This window comes from Rosa chinensis, chromosome 2, assembly GCF_002994745.2.
Source record: "Rosa chinensis cultivar Old Blush chromosome 2, RchiOBHm-V2, whole genome shotgun sequence".
NCBI classification, from domain to species: Eukaryota; Viridiplantae; Streptophyta; class Magnoliopsida; order Rosales; family Rosaceae; genus Rosa; species Rosa chinensis.
In genome coordinates, this window is record NC_037089.1 from 51,674,539 (window position 1) to 51,692,002 (window position 17,464).

A 17,464-nucleotide genomic window follows, 5' to 3' on the forward strand; every position below is an offset into this window, starting at 1 on the left:
TTCCCCCCGATTCTTTGCTAGTATATGTGCTGGAAGGAAACAAGGAAAAACCGGAGGACCAAGAAAAATGAGAAATGAACTTGAGGATCTTGGACGCCGACAGCTACGGAATGAATGGGCCTGAAATACTCATCGTATAGGGAATTCTTGAAGCACTATCAAGGGAAGAGGTCTCCAACTCCGATCATCGAGAATTCGCAGTTAGGAAGAGAGGGGCGAGTTTTGAGTTCTAGGCTTTTAGCTTTTGTTGTTGGAACTTGAAATGGAGTGAGTGAAAGGTTAGACCAGTCCTTCGTGTCCTTCATTTCTAGATCTTACATTGTATGTGGGCTTTGTGGTTGTAGTTCTATTTATTTTGAACATTTTACTTATGTTAATTTTTTAGAAAAATGCACCATTAGTGTCTTAATTCTTGTGCACCGGCTAAGTTAATACCCAGATTTTTATTGCTACCAATATGATACTTGAACAATGATTTTACTATTGTTGACATACTTTCGTCAAATTTCTCAGGAGAGATTATTCAGAGCACCGCCGTGCACTTGCACAAACATAAATAAATGGTTAGATTGCATTAAATACACTTTTTGTTTATTAAAAATAAAGTTGATAATAAATATCAAGGGTTGAGATTATTTTATAAGGGTTGGGTCACTTACACCGTCGGTGCATAGAATAATTTCCAATTTCTCAGACAGCGAAGTTAAAAAAATCACGTGCAAGCACGTAGGCTAAAAAAAAGGGCAAATGACCTGAATGACCCTTAGCTTCTCCCAACAACTAATTTCCCTCTAAAATTCATTTGCCACACAACTTTCCCTCCAAATTAACTTTAGCAACATAACAGCATATCAGTCCATTTTCCAGTAATTAAGGAACCTGATCAAATGGGTTAAGTATTCTCTCCATCAAAATCAACATTAGAAAAGAACTAAGAAACTAATGAAAACACATGTACCATAATCAAATTCTACCAAAACACCCATTTAATTACCACATCAGTTCTTACAAGCAAAAATCATGGCAGATCAAAATAAATACAGTTCCATGATGCATAATTTGAATAATTTGTCCAGCAGCACTGAATACACAACTTGTACTTAAATTGAAATCCAAGAGTTTAAAGCTACCCTAACTGAAACTTCTTTTCCAAAGATTCCAAAGTGTTGCAATCAAAATAGGCTAAGAAACAGCAAACTCAATAGGTTTAGGTTTAAAAACCAGCCCATTCAGAGGAAGCTTGGCTTGGTTGCATAGGCTGGGATGATTTCTTCTGTGCACCTTTTGCAGCAGGATTTTGGCTGCTTTGAGTAGGAGGTTGCTGCACTTTTTGTGAGGTTGATGCATTGTTATTGACACCAGAAGTACCACCAACAACATCCTTGACCTTCTGCCATGTCTTCCTTGACTTTATGATATGCTCCTTCAAGTTAGAACACCCCTTTGGAAGAGATGTTCTTTTGGGCTACCAAAATCATATCCAAAACAAAGAAACAGAACATTCACCACAATTGCAATTTCAATATCACAAGTCACAAACAGGACAATTTAAAACATACCTTGTTGTTGGTTATCTTCCTCTTGTTACCAGTATTTGGTCCATTTGATGAACTTTCTCCCTGTTGAATTTTTAAAGAAAAAGTAAACAGAGTAAAAAGTGCTAATGGTTAAACTCGAGTTTAAGTACTTACTGATGCTGCTGTCTTTGATGCCTTGGTGATTGGACAACCTAGCTTGTTGTGTCCTTGCTTAATATACTCTACATGAAATTTTGATACCAATTCTAGGAAATTTACCCTCTTTGGGTGCAGGGGGCTGTGGTCTGTTTCCTCTCTCTTGGTTCCTTTAACCTCTTTATTTTAGGCATACCAGGCTGCTGTTTGTAAAGTGGAGGTGCAATTGGGTACTCAACAGGTTGCCAATCCCTCTTGGCTTACTACAGGATAGATTATGGGGTTGTATGATTCCAAATAGGTTGAGGGCATGAGGTAGACATCATAGTATAAGGCAGCTTCCTGTGTCTTGAACCTTATTGCACAGATGGCATGAACACATGGTATCCCAATTTGCTGCTACCTCTTACAAGTGCAAGTATGAAGGCCCAAGTCTATTGCATGCTTGCTGCCACTATTCCCACCAATTATTTGGAATATGAATTCCTCTGATCTGTGTGCTCTGTATAATGTTGTCCTTTGACCAATCTTGTCATTAATATTCTTGATTCTAGGTCCAACCAAATCCTTCCACTTTTCACAAGCCACTCTTCTGTTTGCTTGCCTCACCATCATATCCATTCTAATCTTTTCCAACACAGTGAGTATAGGCTTATCCCTGCCTGGTACAATAGCATAGAGGTTTTTGAGTAGTATATCACACCTCTGAAATAGGCCCTAAACCATTGTGCTGGATTCTTGTCCTGAAACCATTTCCAAGCATCATCAATAAGCTCCCTCAGTTCAGCCATGTGCTTGTTGTACCACACAACAATGTTGGATCAAGCTGCATTCCAAACCAACTGCTTCAGCCCCTCTCCTGGATGGTTGGTCTTGAAATTGTTATAGAGATGTCTCACACAGTGCTTATATTCAACATTTGGAAACCAACCTGCAGTTATAATGCACAAAGCTAAAGTAAACAGATTATACAACAAAGCCTGTAACAAAAACAACACCTCAATATCTCATTTTAATTTCACACAAAGTGTACAAATTAAAAGCAAAAATTTAGTCCAAACCTGCTATTGCATTTCCCAGCCCCTTCTGCTTATCTATAATGAAGGTATAGCTGCTGGCCCTCTCCATCTTCAAATCCCATTTCAAAAGCTCTAGGAACCAGGTCTAGGTCTCTTGGTTCTCAGCTTCAGCAATGGCATATGCAATTGGGAATATTTTATTGTTTGCATCTATGTCAACTGTTGCTAATAACTGTCCAGGATGGTGCCCTTTTAGGTGACACCGATCCAAACCAATGAGAGGCTGCAACCATTCATCCACCCATTCTTACATTCTGCAAAACAGATGTAGATTCTCTGAAACCTCCTTATTTCAACATTCATACATGCCTTGATTTCAACTATGGAACCATGATTACTTCTTAATAACTCTTTCCTATAAGCAGCAAGGTTGTTGTACTGCTCACTGTAGTGGCCCTCATTCATCGTCTTCGCTTTTCTCTTAGCTCTTCTGATGGTTTACACCCCCACATCCAACTTGTATTTCTTCTCTATGTGACTATGGATGCCAGCTCTAGACCAGTTCTTATCCATCAGCAGATCTTCTTACACCTCTTTGGCAATCCTGTTGTACTCTAAGAAATGGCTTGTTTCCACTTGAAAACATATGCGCTTGTTGTTCAAAGTCCTGATAATCAAAGTTGGACCCTTACCCCTTGAAATGCAAGCATACAATCTAAATGGGCAGTCCCATTGACAATTGACCTCAACCTTGTGCTTAGAATTCTTCTCAAACCACAGTCCAAGCTGATTCTTGATTGCAGACTCCCTCACGGCCTCCTTAAGCTCTCTGAGTTTGGGAATGCCAAAACCTAACCTGAACTTGGGACTTTTTAGATCCATATATCTGATCCAAGGTCTGATCTTCACTCATTTATTAAGCTTCTTTGGGAGTGGATTGCCATCCTCATCTTCTTCAGTATCAGATCGACTCAAACTCTCTAACTTATTAGAATCTCCAGCTTCATCTGAACAATAGCCTCTGAAACCCATATCTTCAAACTCCTCAACAACTCTTTGTTCTGTGATGTTTTCTTCAAATTCAGCATCATCAAACTCATCATGGTTGAGATCATAATCTGAATCGACATAGAAGTCTGAACCATCATCATCAACTACCTCCTAAACTCTTGCATCGTTGCCTTTGCCTTTCCCTCTTATATTATACCTTGGCTCCTTTGGTTTCTTCCCCCCTCCTGTTCACTTTTGCAGCCTCAACAGGTCTTTTGCCCTTCTCAGCTGGAGTAAATCTGCTAGAACTATCTTCACCCCTAGATCTCTTATTCTGCTTGGATTGAGCTAACCTTTCCCTAAGTTCTTCAGCCAACTTCTCTTTCACAGCTAAAACCTTTCTTGCCCTGTTATCTACAGCGTCCATCTCTCTCTTTACTGCCTCTTCCTGAGCCAATTGCTCTGCAGCCTCTCTTGCTCTCAATCTATCAGTTTCCTCCCTTTCCTCAACCGTTGCCTCCCTTTCCCTAAACCTCTGCAGTCTCTTTTTCAGCTATTGCCTCCCTTTCCCTAACCTCTGCCTCAAGCTTTTTCTTTAGAGCTGTTATAGCAGAGGCAGGCCAAGGCCTTTTAGCAACATGCTTAACTCTTTTAGGTTTTGTAGAGGGTCCCTAAAGTTACCCTTATGCCTCTCTGTTTCAAAACTTTTTCTACTGTGTCCCACATTTTCTTGCCCTGCAGTTGCTTGTGAACCCAACACATCTGTTACAATATCAGATAACCTTTCAAATGTGTCTTGACTTGGCCCAACCCCAACATTTACTCCACATTCTTTAAAGCCTTCAGCAACCCTTATTTCACCTTATTACCATTTGAACCACCACTCCATATGTGAGATCAATGATATCTGGAGCACTGGTCCCCACATGTAATCTGCTTGGAGAGCTGTTGTACTAACTAGCCTGTAAGTTTACTACCTCAAACATTCTTTCCTTCTCTGCTGCACTCCATTTATTCAGTGGATTTTCCCAGTCAGGGTCTTCTGGCTTCAGATCATCTAATTCAGTCTCTTTCTTCCTCCTAGGACCACCCCCTGTTATATACATATTAATATGCCTCTTACTCAAATGTATCACCTTCACCATTTCTAGAGCATCTGCATCATTCTTAATTGGAATGAATCCTTCATTGCTTGATGTTCGAGGCAGCTTGACATGGTAGGAGATAGGCTTCTCCCTGTACCCCCAATGCATATGCAACGTTGTTCATCTCCACCCATGAGAACAACTCTAAGATCTAGCCCCTCTAAATAGATCCCCCCCCCCCCCCCCAATCTTTTTGAACCTAGCCACCTTATACTTCTTGGTCCCATGGAAGATTTCCATTGTGCACAGATGGTCAGAAGCTGCAAAATCTAACATATGAACCTGAACAATCAATATCAATGTCAATAAGAGACAACAAATTCTCCAACTATTATGAATCCAAACAAAATGCTCATGCTCATTCAGATGTAAAATACTTGATATTGAATCGTATTCAAACTTTTCCCAAATCGATTTTTTCCGGATTCAGACTACAACATTCAAAAATCCTAATATTTGAAGTTAACCATCATAGTCCAAAAACAAAAATAATATAAAACCTAGAACACACATGTCGATTTCCATAATACTCTTTCTTTATTCAAGCACTAAAAGAAACCAATTTTTATATCTTCATTGCTGAAACCCTAGAAAGATTGGATTTTTGCCCAATTTTTTTTTAAAACTCCTTGTAACGCTCCAAACTGCACCTCACCAGCTTGAGCATGTCATAGTGCCGCGAGGCCCTGAAACACAAACCGAAGGTTCTATTTACATTCCAAAACCTGCAAGGCATTTTAGTAAATCATTTTCCGTAAAACGCACACCGGAATCATTTAAAATAATTTTGAGATGAAAACTGTAAAACTTTTATTTCAAATATTTGTTTGTCTAAAGCTTGAGTAAATAAGGAATCAAGAAATAATCAACTCCTCGAATTATCGGATTTGACATGAATGATCAACCAACGACTTCCGTGGTAGCATTAAATAATCAAGAAATTGAATTAAACTTTGGAACTTATGTCTATTACAAACATTTACCCAAGATGACTCCGCACACCCGTTTCATTCATCAATCTCATCACTAGTGCACAGTACCTGCTTCCACACTGTTGTAGGGGTGAGTTTTCATCCTCGTTGCTCAGTAGGGGGCTTCACCCCTGCTAGATTTGAAAACTTTTTATCTTTTGTGGCGCCAGTATAAAAAAACAAATGTAAATGCATTTTCTTTAAGAATGACAACTTAAATGATTTTCTGATATAAAATCTGATGCATGAACTTCAAGTGAATGCGGGCCCAAAACAATACCTGAAGGCTAGTCCCATAGACCAACTACACGACCTTACCTCAAATCAATTCATAACCAAGTAATTAAGCGTAGCAAGAGCGTCCGCTACCTAGCTACACATGCGGAATCGGGTCGTCATTACGATTGCACACAATCCAACAGGTGTAGCTAATCCTCTGGAGGTTTTGGAGATCGAACCCAAGAAAGTCAGTGCCACCCTTCGCTCTCAAGCTACCAATGTTATCTCTCATGAAGTGGTTAATATGCATTGCATTTAAACATAACCAAACCATGAAATTTAACATGCATCATGCATGCATCACTTTATATAAAAAAACAAAGCTACTAACAGAGAAAATGCCCCGAATCCCCTACCTAGATTATGAAGTCGCTTAATTCATGTTGTCTGAGATTTACGAACCTTCCGTTTCTCGGGTAACTGTAGTCCAAGATTCCGACATAATGATTGTTAATAATTCGTTAAATAAGTATTTAAATTCTCGACGACTATCTAATCGTCTAACCAACTGTTCCTGGTTTGACCAGGATTGACCAAAGTTGACCAATCACGACTAATCTCATAAAGTTTCAATTACTAGATGTTGAAACAAAAAAAAAATAGTGACGTTCAAGTTTTGGAGAGGTGGCTTTGCTGCATTATTTCTTATGATAATATTATGTTATCTTAGGGAATTCAAATGCAGTATGTTGCATCAATTATGCATGAAATGATGACTTCAAGATTAGTTGCAAAAGAAGAGGCCAAGTACGTTCAAACCAAATAAAGAGGAAGCTGATGAGATCAACCACAGTTAGAGTTGGAAGAGATAATGCAGTTTTTCAAATTTCAAGTTGTTTGGCTCATACATGCACATTAACGTCCACAACAGTTAGTTGGACTTTTCAAATTATGATGAGATCAAAGCCAAGATAGCTATCATCAATTCAAATTCCAGCAGCTTTGTGGGGCTGGCCGAACACCTACAAACTCGGTCAAACTAGTTTTGAATATCAAATCATTTCAATTTCAAACTGGAGTCATCCTCAGCTCCACCTTATCCATTACTTTCCTATAAAAGGAGCTACCACACAGATGAGAAAAAGGGGAGCAGCAAGAAGGACTGGAGGACAGAAAACACATCAAGAGAAAGGTGAAGCCCTGCTGCAAAAGAGAGAAGAAGTTTCCAGCAGTTCGAAGGAGGAGCCGGCAAGCAGACGCTAAAAGGTTGAGGCCTCTCTGCTACCTCTTGTTTTTTTTGCAGGGTCTCTTTTACTGGTGTCGCTGTGGAGCCATAGAGATCCCCGAACGGTCGCAATCTTGTATACGATACATGTGTATCAACGAGTGTATGACCAATCGGTGGAGTGTCATGCCATCCGTTCTGGAAGTCAACAACGGTCACCACCGAAAGCCTCCTTCCTTTCCTTTCCACCGCAGTGCAGCAAATGGCCTTGCACCAGTTGCAAAATAAGCCACGCAAAGAACACAACAGCCAGAACATCAACCACACAAAACATAAAATTGGTGTCTGGAGGAAATAATTTACCCTTGATGTTCTCTTGGAGTATTTCCAACAACCTGCAAGCAAGGAGGAAAGAAATCAGAAACCTGAGACCAAGTTGTGAAGCAGAAGCCTTTCACTTCTATGTGAGAAATCTGGACTCACTTTGTCCATCAAATCCCAGAAACCACGCTGTCCAAGTTCCTGTCTTCACCTGCATCTGCAATACATACAGAGACTCTACCAAAATGAGGTGAATGAACTCAATTGTTCCTGGAGAAGAAGACGTTGAAGGCACATAAAGAGAAGGACAAGTGCTTTGAAATTATGTGTCAAAGTGGTGGGCTACAGCTTTGTCTCTTGAAACGGTGGAAACAAAACATGGTGGAGGCCATATTAATTGTCTAAACAAAGCATTCAAACCTGACCATGTATGCTTAACTAGAAGACAAATGTGGCAAGGATTAACCAAATGATCCTTGGGGCCGTAGCATGATCAGTATAAAGACAAAGTGAAGAATGATGGCAAGATTAATTAAATAATCTCTTGAGGCCATGATGTGATTTGTAAGAAGACAAAAAAAAAAACAGTGGAAGACCAATTGACAGCCACGAGGCTTGGCGGTGGGAAATTGATCAACATACTTGGTCAAAAAGTCTCATATGCATGGTGCTACTGTAGCTTTGAACAAAAAAACAAAAGCCTTCAAAATATACAAATCAAGTCTGTATACGGGGAATCACTCCACGACCTGGCCTCTTTGGGTTTCAATTTTGTCCAAGACATGAAGTCGGTTCAAAATGGGTGTAGATATAAAATCAAAACTTATGGGTGTCCATCCATGGGTTGCAAGCTGCTAGGCTCAACCAATTTCGGAGCAGTACGAAGCCCAATTTCAAAAGCCCGTTATACAACTTCGCAAAAGTTCAGGCCCCATCAAATTGTTTTTCGCCGATAAGTGAAGAAGGTGACACAAAGCCCATTACAAAGTCCAAGGCCCATTATGATGCCCATATCACTTTTCCACCTGGCGTTGATGAAACTAAAGCCTGAGGATAAATATGGGTGTCCAGAGCACTTTAAAGCTCGAGCCCGATTAATTTGCAGCCTAAAGCCCATTCCAAATCACAAGGCTCACTGCAAATCTCAGTACATCGGGTCTGGGTCAAATCAACAGACACTCTACCAAATTAGGTGTCCCAAAGAAATACATTTGACGGGTTCAAAAAAACATACACTCATCCGTCGGATAAAAAAGTCGGTACAAAACCGAAATCCCAAATATGATGAACTACAGTGGTTTGATCCCTTCACAGGGTATGTAGGCAGTCTAGCGACCCACTAGATGCAACCGCAACTCCAAACAGAATCCCTGACTCCACCAGTCAAATTCAACCAATCCCAAATGAATCACTGACTCCAGTCAAATTCTCCCAACACCAGAAAAAAATCAAATTCATTCCCAAATCACACAAATAAAGTCCAAACCAAATTCAAGGGCTTTAAACACTTTCCCAAACACAAATTCAAAATAAATGGGTCATTTACCCATTTAAATCTAAAAAGCCGGAACTACATGTGGTTTGATCCCGCAAAGGGTATGTAGGCAATCTAGAACCAAATCTATCTAGATGCAACCGCATCCTAAACACAAAATCGAATCTCTGGTCCACTTAAACCAAATTCGTCCCAAACACTACTCTAATTCCAGAATCAAAAGCCTCCAATGAGTCATCCACTCATTGGAACTCTTGAACTACGAGTGGCTTGATCCCTCTCCAAGGGTACGTAGGCAACCCATTCACATATCCGGGTGCAGCCGCAAAAACAAATAAACAAACACACATCCCATCAATTGGTTTCTTCATAAATGGAATCAAAGGGTGTTTCCCTGTAACAAGGGATTGTAATTAAGAGACACATTCTGTCTTGAATGGATCGAACCCAAAATAATAAAAACTCTATTCACTAAATGAATACGAGTGAAATTATGTTGGGTGACATTTACGCTCACTGTGTGCAGATTTTCTCCCAACACTAGACTTCTTCTACCAGTACTTCCAATTCCAACTCTTATAACAATTCAAATTTCCTTAATAATCTCGTCACATGGTAATTCTGTCAAATTATGGAATTACTATGGACACCCATCATTTGGCTTAAATTAAATTTTGTTGGGGCTCATACTCCTGTTCAAAAGTATGCTTTTGTCGATGGGATTCTCATTTCACTCGATTAGGAAAGAATAGGAGATAAATGAGTAGATTAGAAAACTTTTTTTTGGGGGGGGGGGGGTCCAGACTCCTTAAAAATCCTCCACATCTTCGCCATCTCTCTACTGTTGGAGATTCGATTCCAGTTTGTGTTCTGCTGCACACAGACTATCAATCTCAGAGTTTTGAATCTTTTGGATTAAAAAAGGTTGAGACACAAGAGTCTGGGTATCAACTTAGCCGGTGCACAAGAGTTCAGGCACTAATGATACATTTTTCTCTTAATTCTTTTGAGAGGTTACTTTTAAACTGTGGCAGTCTTGACATAACATGAAATATCATGTTATAACATATTAAATATTTGCTAACACACTTTTCTTTATTAAAATTCTCGGTGTCATAATCTCAGTATTGGTAAAACATGATGTTTAGGAGCTGCTCTCAGTGATGGAACTAAAAATTGTTGATCTAGGGATGAGAAGATTTTGATGAGAAAATAAAATTTTGAAATTTTGGCTTAAAAATAGTATGCTATACTGTAGTCCCATGGTTTTAAGTGCAAAATCACGGTCTCAGACATTTTTAGCCTTTTAAAGAAACTTCCAGAGTTGGTTCCATGGATTTAAAAAACCACTTGATATTTTTCGGTATACGTACTTATCAATGTTACTATGACTGCAAAAATCATAGCAATACACTACTACAAAAATTGAATCAGACGACGGCTAAAAACCGTCGTCTGATATGGAGGCAAAGTGTCGTCTATCGAGGCACCGTCTGATGAAGATCGATTGTAGGGAACCGTCGTGTGAAGGGCTCGGCAGCATGGCGCGCAACATGTCCGCAACCTGTCGACAGCATTAGTTGTTGCGTGACTATTCTTCAGACGACGGGCGACTTTAGAAACTGTTGTGTGAAGGCAATTCAGAGGTCGCTTTATTTTATGCCCGTTGTGTGTCTTTCATTCAGACGACAGTTTTTCAAAGTATCCATTATCTATTTTACATTCAGACGACAGTTTTTATTTTTGGGTCATTGTGACTATTGTGCACATACGACAGTTTTTTTGTGGTTATTGTAGTCCTAATAGAATGATTCAATGCATTATATTTGCTAGATGTGGAATCAAAAAAGACCAAATTAACTGATCAATATATATATAGAAGAAATTGTTATAATTCACATCATGCACCAAAATGAATTGTGCAAAGTTAATCTTTTATCCCCAAAAGGAGTACATCTAATAGTACTCTCATAGCAGAATACATCTAGAAATTTACTTGTGTCTAGCTTTGCAAGCTTTGCTGCTCTCATGGCCTCATTGGAGTCTAGCTTTGGAAGTTTCCAAGCACTAACTCTGTAGGATTGCGAGTAATACCCTGATCTTCTGAGATATCCATAACCCAACGTCTTTAAGTTGCTTGTTTCTTGAAGCATCTTGTTGGTTCATGGATTGCAAGCTCTTTAAAAGAAGATCATGTCCTGCTTCCTCAGCAATCACAATAACCATATGTCCATTTTCTAAGTCGTTTTTCAATGAACTCAAAAAGTCCACCTCGTCATTTTAAGAAAGAAAGGGGGAATCTGGAATCAAACAATAGTCCACATCACGACTGGCAAGTGTAGCATACATAGCTATGAAACCTGCAACATGAATATATAGGTGCTATGTACAACTGCAAGCAGTCAACAACAAAATCAGCATGACAGAACCAAATTCATTTAGCATCTAATGTTGTACAAAAATATATTGACGAAGCTGCATACGTACTCTAGTTGATAATCCACAAGTTAACAACATATGAGGTTGATATGATTGTCAATTCAATGACATTAAAACAGCAACCGTGTATTTATAACTAAAGATGTACAAGCCACAACAATTGAAAGATAAAAGAGACAGAAAATTACCATTGCATTTGAAGGAAGTACAAGACCTCCGGGTTCTAGCTTTGCTGCTCTCAAAATATATAAAAATTACCATTACTTAAGGAGTCTAGCTTTGCTGCTATCACAGAAAATCTGAATCCAATACGAACTAGGACAAAACACTAGTAGAACACAAAACTCAAGTAGGGAAAAATACAAACTCAACTAGCAAGACTTTAACAAACAATAACCATGTTCAAACATAAACAAATTTATGAAAACTTAAATGTCACTGAGATAATGAATTAGATCACAAAGCAAAGAACACCAGTTTTCAGAATTAAACCTCAGGACCAAAATATACTCAACACTGAACTAATTGCATGATAAGAATCAGACATCTAAAACTGCAGATCACATAAACAAACACATCGCGATTACAAAATTTAATCACTTGCCCAATGAAAAGTACAATCAAATCAACAGACAAGCAATCAGAATCTCTCATTCCTTGATAATAGTAATAGTAGTAACTAACTATATCATCTGCAGTAAAGCCAATAGGATCGGTTAAGAAACTCAGTAACTCTCTAGACAATTCTAACAAAGTTGAATCATTCAAAGTTATTAGTAGAACAAGTAATTTTGAACAACATCTCAAATTCTCAAACTTGTCAACTAAAAAGAGTGAAGGAAGTAAAATCATGATCTAACCAATCTGGAAAGGAGTACATACATCAGCTACTTATCTTTCATGTAGTCCAAGTATTTATCAGGTTTAATTAATTAAAGAAAACTGAGTATTAAAAAGAGAGAAGACTATGAAACAATAAAATTCAATTCTGTAAAATAAAATTGAATATAGCAATATTACTAAGTAGCCTGAACATAATGTAATATTATGAAGAATATGAGGGAGACTTACCAGAAATAGACCCTGACCAATCTGTTCCAAATCCAAGTTATGAAAGAGCAGTGCAATAAAACTTGGTCAGAAGATTCAGCCGTTGTTTTAGATTTGGAGAATGTACAGTGTACACCAATGAACAAATAATGAACAGTGGAGCACTCCTTTTTAAAGTATCAAAAAAGTATTGATCTTTCCATAAGGTAACAGTCAAGGAAAAAGTTGAATTCTTGCACATAAACTTAAGAGGGACCAAAGAATTCAAGCTATTAAGCAAAGAAAGGGCTTGCAAGAAAAAAAAAACCCGTTTTCATATACATAGTCTCCTAGTTAGTCCAAATGAGATGCATGGCAACATTACTGAGTCACCCCAATCACTTAGATTTCTTGTTAAAGTAAAATTCCAAGGAAAAAAAAAACAACTAAATCACCCCAATCACTTAGATTTCTTGTTAAAGTAAAATTCCAAGAAAAAAAAAACAACATGGGAAGAAGAGAATGACACTAAGGGTAGATGGACACAGACCTATACAAATTGGAAATGGGCGATGAAATGCGAGTCTCACCTACAAAGACACCCTCCCAAAAGCAAATTCTAGCCCAGTCCCCCCACCAAATTAAGGATGAACTGCCTCCATAGGCTACCTGCAATCACGTAGTCACTGGTTTACTATTTATGGAGCATGATACACAGACAAAAAGTGAAGATTTGTCTACTCACCTGTTTTCCAGTCCTGTCAAGTTCCAGCTCCAGTTGCACCAGTTTTAAACAGCTTGTTTCTAGTTGCTGGACATAAGCCTATGATGGTGCAGAACAAATTAGAGCATTAGTATACAATTTTAGCTATGAAATACGTGAAGATGAACTGTAAGGGATTCATAATCACACAATCTTGGTCTTCTGTGATTAATCACTGAAGAAAGCTATAAGCAAAACTTATACTCATTACATAAATTTTACTTCTTGCATTACAACTGGTGTCAGAATTTACTTAGACTATGCACTACTAAGGATTTTGTTTGCACATTGACCAGGATGTATACCTAGAAAACAGGAATAATCAAGTCCCACCAGTTAAACTTTCCTCAAGAATATTTCTCATATGAAAGAGAACATAAGTAAAGTTTCTTCGGTCCAAAGTAAAGACTAAATAGCAACCAAAAGTTAAACTTGAAGTTTAGGCATAAACTGACATGTCACTGCACATATTGTATTTCAATGCAGCATTCAATCAATCTTGCACTCTGATGAGACCAATTCATTCCAGTATGCATAGCTAAAGCATAAAAAAAAGGTAGTTTTACCAGGCACATTAATGGCTGCAGCATGATACTTTAGGAACTCTTCTTTCCCCTTGGCAGTTCTGTTCCCAATCGCAACCCTGAAATTGGAGCCGCGTGGATACCCTCCCAGAAACGCTTCCGGAAACACAACCCACTGCGATCCATACCCTCTGCTTCAGCCAACAATCTCTCAGCCTTATCTGTACATATATACAATATAAAAATCAAAATCACCAAACAACAAACATTGCTAAATCAAAACTGGGTTGTGAAAACCATATCTCAAATCCTCATCCACCAACAGACTCAGAATTTCATAACTAAACAAGAACCGCATTTTAGAAATGATCGATCGCAATTTTGGCTCATGATATTTCTATTGGTTCATACTAATTAGTTGAAACTAGAAAAGAAAAAAAGGTAAAGGAAGTAGTCAAATCCTGATCTGAGATCTCAACCTCCATAGCCAGATACACTGGTGAAAACTAAAGAAACTGAAGGAATCAGAGGAAATCGAACCGAAATAGGAGATCGAGATCAAGGTTCTAGGCCGCGCACCTCAACCAAGTGGTGGCTTTGGCGGTGGACTACTCCGGCTCCTTGAGTTGCCCCACTGAGACACATAAGCGAGAGAGATTCTCTATTTGGTCGATGTACTCGTTGTCGCTGTAGTAGAGATTGTCGGGCATGCCCCCTCAGATCGACGGAGAGGATGATGACCGCTTGGATTATGGTGATGGCCTTGAGGGGCCAGTATCGAAGATGGGGATGGAGAACATCCTCTTCCATGATGCCTTCCGCTTCAACAATATCCTCTTGAGATTGAAAACTGAAACCCTAGAAAATTGGGGATTTTGAATTCAGCAGAGAGTAATGGGCGAGTGAGCCGCGAGCTAAGAGCGAGGGTTTGGGAGAGTGAGGTTTTAGCTTTAGGTTTTGTCGACAGAGTGAGGAGCTGTCGAGAGTGAGGGTTCCGATTTTGGGTCTGTGTCGAGGGAAAGTGCAGCGCTGTTGGTTTTGGTTTTTGGTATGTCTTGTTATTTTTGTTATTTTTTCGCTCAAGTGCTGGAATTTCAAGTCTGGCCCTATTAATTTGGACAAGGACTCACACAGATATGGTGGCTTATGCGCCCAGTGGATTTGTTCAAAGGATTAATTTCAGTTTACCCCCCTGAGGTTAGGGGTCGTCATCATGTTAGTCCCTCGAGTTTCAATTTAATCAGTAACACCCTTGTACTCTCCAAATTCATCAGCCGTGTCCAATTTCTACTATTCCGTCCAATTTGGACCGTTAAGTCTGACTTTTGAGGGCTAAAATGGTCATTTCAAGACAAAAAAAATAAAAAAAATAAAAACAAAAAAAAGATTTTTTTTTTTCCATTTTTGTTTTTTTTTTTTCCATTTTTTTTCTGTTTTTTTTTTTCATTTTCTTGTTTTTTTTTTCTTTTTCTTAGCTTATTATTATTATTATTATTTTTTTTGTCTTCAACTTATACATCACAAGTTATAATAGGTTTATAAAAACAAAAAAAAACTCTAGGTGGTCAAAAAGCCGCTCGCTGGTCTATGATATTTGTGATATATCTCCGATAAAGCAAAGAATTTTAGGATATATCTGTAAAATATAATAGGTTTATAAAGTGAAGAATTTTAGGATATATCCCCAATAAAGTGAAGAAATATCTATAAAATATGATTAAAAAAATAAATACATATATTTCTTCACTTTATTGGGGATATATCCTAAAATTCTTCACTTTATTGTGATATATCTCCGATAAAGCGAAATTTTTTATATTTTAAACATATTATAGGGTTTAAACCTATTTTATATTTTAAACCTATTATATTTAAACCTATTATATTTTAAACCTATTATAGGATATATTTTAAACCTATTATATTTTATAGATTTATTTTACAAATATATCCTAAAATTTTTCGCTTTATCGGAGATATATCACAAATATCGTAGACCAGCGAGCGACTTTTTAACCACCTAGAGTATTTTTTGTTTTGTTTTTATAAACCTATTATAGGGTTTATTTGTAACCAGCCAGCGAAAAATTTTAGGAATATCTATAAAATATAATAGGTTTATAAAGTGAAGAATAATAGGATATATCCCCAATAAAGTGAAGAAATATTTGTAAAATATAATTAAAAAAATAAATACAGATATTTTTTCACTTTATTGGGGATATATCCTAAAATTCTTCGCTCGCTGGTCTACGATATTTGTGGAACATCTCCGATAAAGCGAAGAATTTTAGGATATATCCCCAATAAAGTGAAGAAATATATGTATTTATTTTTTTAATCATATTTTATAGATATTTCTTCACTTTATTGGGGATATATCCTAAAATTCGTTGTTTTATCGGAGATATATCACAAATATTGTAGACCAGCGAGCTGCTTTTTGACCACCTAGAGTTTTTTGTTTTTGTTTTTATAAACCTATTATAACTTGTGGTGTATAGGTTGAAGACAAAATTATTAAAATAATAATAATAATAATAATAATAATAATAATAATAATAATAATAATAATAAGCGAAGAAAAAGAAAAAAAATGAAAGAAAAAAACAGAAAAAAAAATGCAAAAAAATAAAAACGAAAAAAAGAAGAAAAAAAATTCTTTTTTGTTTTGTTTTTTTTTTGTCTTGAAATGACCATTTTAGCCCTCAAAAGTCAAACTTAACGGTCCAAATTGGACGGAATAGTAGAAATTGGACACGGCTGATGAATTTGGAGAGTACAAGGGTGTTACTGATTAAATTGAAACTCGAGGGACTAACATGATGACGACCCCTAACTTCAGGGGGGTAAACTGAAATTAAAACTTGCCCTCAATTTTTTTAGGGTCCTACGACAGTTTTGTCTTTAAACGTCCTCTGATGAATTAGTTCATAATTCCATATCAGACGACGGATTTTATAAAAATGACGTCCAAAAAAATAAAAATCAATCAGATGACGGAAAACTGTGATGCGTCGTCTGATTCAATTTTTGTAGTAGTGATAGTATCTATTACCGGTTATATACTATCTTTTGTCTTTGTTTCTTTCTAGAGAAATAAACATATAATTCTATAATCTTGATTCTAGCACTTCCAACAAATTTATTGGGAAAATACTACAATCGAAAAAATTCTTCGTAATGCTTTCGTATTCTATTTTTTGCAGTTAGTTGTGTGAGTTGCTTTCATTCTTTCATTTTGTTATGGGTAAATGTTTAACTCTTATCCACTGTGTAGATGACCAATATTCTAGAAAAGGCTATACCTCTATAAAATTTCCTATTCCAAGTATCCAAACTGTTATGGCAAATTAGATGGTCATACATTTCTCATCAGTCAATTACCTCGGTCAACAATTGAGAAACACCATACAACATAGAGGACTAACAGAAAAACCAAAAACATGAGAAATCTGACGTCACACATGAACTAAACAAAGGCCAACCATTTTAAGAACTTGAGGCAAAATGCTCATTTTGGAAGATGATCCATTTCGTACAAAGAAGCTCATTCCTTGACTTCAGCATGCAGTTAAACGTCTGGTGGCTGGAAAAATATTGGATTTTGGTATTTATACTTAACACTACAAAGTCCATGATTATGTATGG

The 17,464-nt window shown here is 37.4% G+C and overlaps 1 protein-coding gene and 2 long non-coding RNA genes across 3 annotated transcripts; all 3 read right to left on the reverse strand.

Moving 5' to 3' along the window:
• Positions 1-6,876: 6,876 nt before the first annotated feature.
• On the reverse strand, positions 6,877-7,848 carry LOC112189750. Its single transcript, XM_024329098.2, has 2 exons — positions 7,726-7,848; positions 6,877-7,637 (listed from the first exon to the last, which is right to left on the reverse strand). The coding sequence occupies exons 1-2, from the start codon at positions 7,778-7,780 to the stop codon at positions 7,141-7,143; spliced, it is 552 nt and encodes a 183-aa protein (XP_024184866.1). The 5' UTR covers positions 7,781-7,848; the 3' UTR covers positions 6,877-7,140.
• A 3,048-nt stretch (positions 7,849-10,896) lies between these two features.
• Positions 10,897-11,720, reverse strand: LOC121051965. Its single transcript, XR_005807655.1, has 2 exons — positions 11,686-11,720; positions 10,897-11,450 (listed from the first exon to the last, which is right to left on the reverse strand). It is a non-coding gene; the product is annotated as an uncharacterized LOC121051965 (long non-coding RNA).
• LOC112188938 lies at positions 11,716-14,818 on the reverse strand. The gene is made up of 4 exons (XR_002931633.2): positions 14,393-14,818; positions 13,856-14,034; positions 13,272-13,349; positions 11,716-13,195 (listed from the first exon to the last, which is right to left on the reverse strand). It is a non-coding gene; the product is annotated as an uncharacterized LOC112188938 (long non-coding RNA).
• Positions 14,819-17,464: the final 2,646 nt, after the last annotated feature.